The 4821-nt window shown below is 49.9% G+C and overlaps 1 protein-coding gene across 1 annotated transcript in view; it reads left to right on the top strand.

Annotated features, from left to right (window-relative positions):
* Positions 1-403, top strand: part of ttll11 (tubulin tyrosine ligase-like family, member 11) — an 8802-nt gene extending 8399 nt beyond the window's left edge. Inside the window, exon 11 of the mRNA XM_019873017.1 lies at positions 1-403. Coding sequence (XP_019728576.1) covers positions 1-353 — 353 coding nt within the window. The 3' untranslated portion in view covers positions 354-403.
* The last annotated feature ends 4418 nt before the right edge of the window (positions 404-4821 follow it).

Genomic DNA, 4821 nt, shown 5'->3' on the forward strand with positions numbered 1-4821 from the left:
CGCGGGGGGGCCCAAGGCCCACGTCCGGCACCTCGGGCCGGCCCCGCCTTCGCCCGCCGCCGCACCTCGGCCGCGCCGGGCCTCCAGCCAAGACTGCCGCGGCGCCAAGCCTAGCTCGCGAGAGGCCAACGCCGAGAACTGAGGTTGCTCGCCTTCGCCTTTGCCCGGCAAACACGCACGCGCTACTCCGGGACAGCGGGTGGGCAAACGATGACCGGGGGGGGCACATGCGAGGGAATTTGGGAGGTGGGTCAGCTCACGTTGACATTGGACTACTATCTCTCAAAAAAGGCACTATTGATTTGACTTCTAAATGCAGCTTATTCAATTATTGTTTTGTTTCTTGTAAATAATGAAAGAAATATTGCTCATAAAAGGAGGTGGCGGCCCTCACGTCGGTACTAGCGGTACACACACACACACACACACGCGCACGGCAGCAGCAACAGCACATCCAAAGAGAGCATGCGACAATGCTCACGGGCATCCCGTACTCTACGCGCCGTGTTTTCCAGGCATGGGCCTCCAGGCCTTTGTGGAGGCCTTCTTGTACCTGGCGGCGCGCAGGTTCAAATCACAGACACCCCGGGAGCAGGCGGCGTCCCTCCTGGATCTGTGCGAGGCCCAGCTGGAGTCGCCGACGCCGGGCCCCGAGGAGCGCCGCTCACTGAGTTGCGGGCGGGCGGCTTCCCGCAGTGGCGCGGGGGGGCCCAAGGCCCACGTCCGGCACCTCGGGCCGGCCCCGCCAATGCAGCTTATTCAATTATTGTTTTGTTTCTTGTAAATAATGAAAGAAATATTGCTCATAAAAGGAGGCGGCGGCCCTCACGTCGGTACTCGCGGTCACTTCACTTTGCGATGCCAACACAAATTTACCGACTATCGTATTTATTTGCATATGAACCTTGATGGTGGTTTGCTGAAATGATTTGACTTCCGGTTGGGGGCCACACGACGACTTCCGATTGTCAAATAAAGACAAATCATATCCGGTTCATTCAACGGGTGTGTATTGACTGGACGACTTCATATATTAGGAAATAGTTCAACTTTTAATCTGAATGAAGTTTTGCTTAAGAGAAAGAAAAAATCCCCATCAATCTTTTTTTTTTTTTTTTTAAAAGACAAATATATCGTATTTCATTTTGTGTCGGAAAAGAGGGGGCACGCGGCGATCTTAATATATAGCTAAATAAAACTTTAATCATAGTTGTTGTTGCAAATGTACATCCATTGCACGGCCACACTTGGACAACACAAGTTTCTCTGTACATTATTGTTTTGCCGCCAAAAGGGAAAACAAACAAACAAACACCAACCAAAACAACCAACCAAAAGAGCCTCATCAACAGCACGGAATTCAACAAATAGCGATACTTTCAACATAATTACAAAAAGTCTTTTGGACAAGTTCATAGAAAACATACAACATTTCGAGCCGATTCATCTCGGAGCGCCTCCTGACTGTAAACTCGGCGGTGTTAGCTTAGCTTTGCAAAGCAGGTGCTCAACAAGCTCCTGTCAAGTTAAAACGTCTCTCATCTGGGGGAGCAGCATCGCACGCATCAACACAACTCTCAGACTTTTTTTGTTTTCCTTGCTCGAGAGACTTTGCAACTTCTTGGCCACCAAGCTAAAAAGTCAAAAAGTGATCAGGACACACCAAAATCCCTGGAAGTACACGTTAAAAAAAAAGTACATTTAACAGAAATAAGTTAACACAAAATGGATAAAAGCTGTTGATCACTAATTGTCAATTCCCATATCTTCACACGAGGCAAATGAAACAAAAGCAGTTGGTTCCCAAAATACAAGGGGTTACGTTGAAAAAAAAACAAATCAAAACAATGGATGTTGTGGAGAGCGAGTGGAATTTGGTATTCTGGGTGCTTTAAAAATAGATTGCCTTCATTATTCTATTGGACAAATGAACATAAAGGCTTATTGCCGACCATAATCTGGCAGCAAAAGTGTTTTAGTAGGTTGAAAAAAATATTCACAATAAACAAAATCAAGTTATGTAAAAAAAAAAAACAACTAAATTCTAGTACATGTGTATCAAAATAAACAAGCCTGGTCGCAAACTCCAAGCCTCCTGACGCAGAAAAAAATTGAGTTATTTTTGGAGGGAGATTGGGGGGGGGGAGACATCAGAAGTATTAATTAAATACATAAAACAAAAAAGCCAGCAAAGTCACTGGTCATTAAGGCCTTAAATTCTGGGATGGAACAAAACACAAATTTAAGAAAAATGTTTTTGGGACAATAAAAAAAAAAAAAATTGCCGTCTTCGGCAAATAATACAAAAAGTCGGCAATCTTGGGCAATTAATTATCTTAAAGTTTTGGTGTCATCTCACGATAACTCTGAACTAATGTAACAAAATGAATAATGAATGTGGCTTAAAAAGCTGCAGAGTCTCTGGGCTTGATATTGATGTGGCATATTTGGATGTTTTACAAACGACAACTGCAGTCCTTGCGCTCCCTTTTCTTTAGTTAGCAAATCAACAAAAAAAAGCCAAAAGAAGCTTACACCAGCCACTTGACGTAAAAGTGCATAGACGTTTGAGCCATGAGAAAGCCACGATTGTGCTCGCCAATCTCGGTCTCAAAAATGTGTGACCCCCGCCCACACCGAAAGCCCCCTGCCCGCCTCCCACCAAAAACTGGTCTCGTTTTGGCTAGCAATAGCAGCATACTGCTAGCGGCGCTCGTTTGTATTTACAACACCCGGGATGACGATACGGCAACATTTGAGCGCGGGCTAACACTGAACACCAACAAAAGTGCAAACAAGTTTCGGTCCAAATTTGTGTCGCCGTCTTTTATTTAATCCACGCTTGAACATTTTTCCCTTGCCGTCAGTAACTAGTGATTCTTCAGCGACGATCCAAGTTCACGTCATTCGTCCCCAAATTGTTCTGGACGCCACTTCAGATGCATTCCCTCCACTCGTATGCGTCTTCAACCAGCCGTTGGCGCTCCCAGGGGCCAACAAGCAACCGCCGCCAAAGTGGTTGCCAGATTTGAGAGGGGCGACGGATGGAGGACGAGGCCGCATTCGGGAGTTCCGCACTTGCGCTCGTTTCTCACAGAATCCGCCGTCTTTCGGTCGGGTTTGTTGATTTTAGAAGGTCTCAAAGTACAAATTGAAGAGTGGCGGGCCATCGGGCCGTGTCAGGCGTTTGGCGTTCGGGATTTGGGCTAAGAGGCCGAATGGGCTTGAGAGAATCCGTCTTCGGGTAGAAGAGAGTTGTTGGGATTTGGCACGGGCTAAAAAGAGATGATCTCGGCATACCAGGATCAGTATTGAGGTCTGGATGTGGTTTTGGTTTTTGGGAGGAGACGCAAATATCGGCTGCGATTCGAGGGCGCGCCGATCAACAAGGATCGGACACGATTCGGGATCAAGGGTGTGCCCGAAGGGAGCCGAGATGAGGTTGGCTTTGATTTAGGTTTCGGGTGAAGGCGGTGGGTAGGGTTGCGGGTTTCCAGTCAGACCCGGAAGGTCACTGCGCTTGACCCAAGACAGCGATTGCATTTTGGGATTTTTTTTCAAGCCTGGTCAAGGGTCGGCCCGCGTCGGAGGCTTGGTGTTTCACAAGGGCTCCGGGTCGGTTAGATTAGGTCGGGTTGGGTTTGGGAGTTGGCCGTGGCCTTTTAGGTGGACCCCGGAACGAAGATTCGGCTTTGGAAGTCCAAGTTGGCTCAAGGGTAGGATTGACTCAGGTGTGGCCATTCGGAGGTGACCGTGGTAAGATCGACGAGGTGAGTTTGGCAGGGTCGGTTTCGGGAACAGCATCGGACCCGGAAAGAAGACGACCGCTCGGTCCAAGTCCCAGTTTGGGAGCTCCGAGGGGCGGAGGCTTTGCATTTCGGGGAGCCCAGAGAAGGGCGAGCAGCGTGTGCTTTGGGGTCAGGGAGCGCAGCGGTCGCGTTGGGCTTTGAGGTTGAGCTGGCTTTGAAGATTCCGCACAACGAGCTCACAGTTTGCATTTCCTCGTCGGCTCGCCGGGAGGAAGGCGGAGCGTCGGCTTCGCCGGGAAATCGAAGCTCGGCCGACGGTTCGGAGGCTCGGTGGTCCGAGTTCACGGCATGAGGTTGTCGGGCCGAGATCCGACAACGGAGAAGTCTGTGCTTGAGGCGGTCACATCTTTGGACCCGAACGAATCAGCAGACGGGTCGGGAACGGTCCCTTCCTCGCTGGGCTGGCCAGTCCAGTGTATAGCGACGTGCGGCCGCGCTCGCCTTCACTCATCCTTTTTAGAAGCGGCAAAATAAAACTGCGAAATACAAGTCTGCTGTTACCCTCGACATGATCAAATATAGCTGCGTGCGCCCGCGTGTGCGACGACTCGAAGCCTCCAAGAAGAAAACGCATACATCTGTCTTCAATTGCATCAATATAGTTTCACGTAAATCTCATGGACCGACATCTTACAGATACAAGCTCGAGCCTTTACAGATCCACAGTACATGTGTGCCTCTGTGTGTGTGTGTGTATAGATAAGATATCCATCGGTCTGTCTCCGTGTATTTGTGCCTTTGTTTTTCTTTCGGAAACTTTTTTTTTTGCAGGAACAGGGAGCTGTGGAAGGAAGTCGGCATCCTCCTCCTAAGGCATCGCATGTACCGGCCGGCGTTCACAAAGCGCACTGCCGGGGAGGGTCCGAGCGGGGCGCCAAGCGGGGCGGGGGGGCGAGGCCCGAAGACGAGCTCGCTTCCCACGCCACGCGCAAACCTCAGCGTTTCCAAGCTCCCGCCTGCTTCTTTGCCAAGTCGGCGTCCACAAAGACGTAGTGGTTGGGCCCCGGTCGTC

The sequence above is a fragment of the Hippocampus comes genome, unplaced genomic scaffold, assembly GCF_001891065.2.
Source record: "Hippocampus comes isolate QL1 unplaced genomic scaffold, H_comes_QL1_v1.1 scaffold333, whole genome shotgun sequence".
NCBI classification, from domain to species: Eukaryota; Metazoa; Chordata; class Actinopteri; order Syngnathiformes; family Syngnathidae; genus Hippocampus; species Hippocampus comes.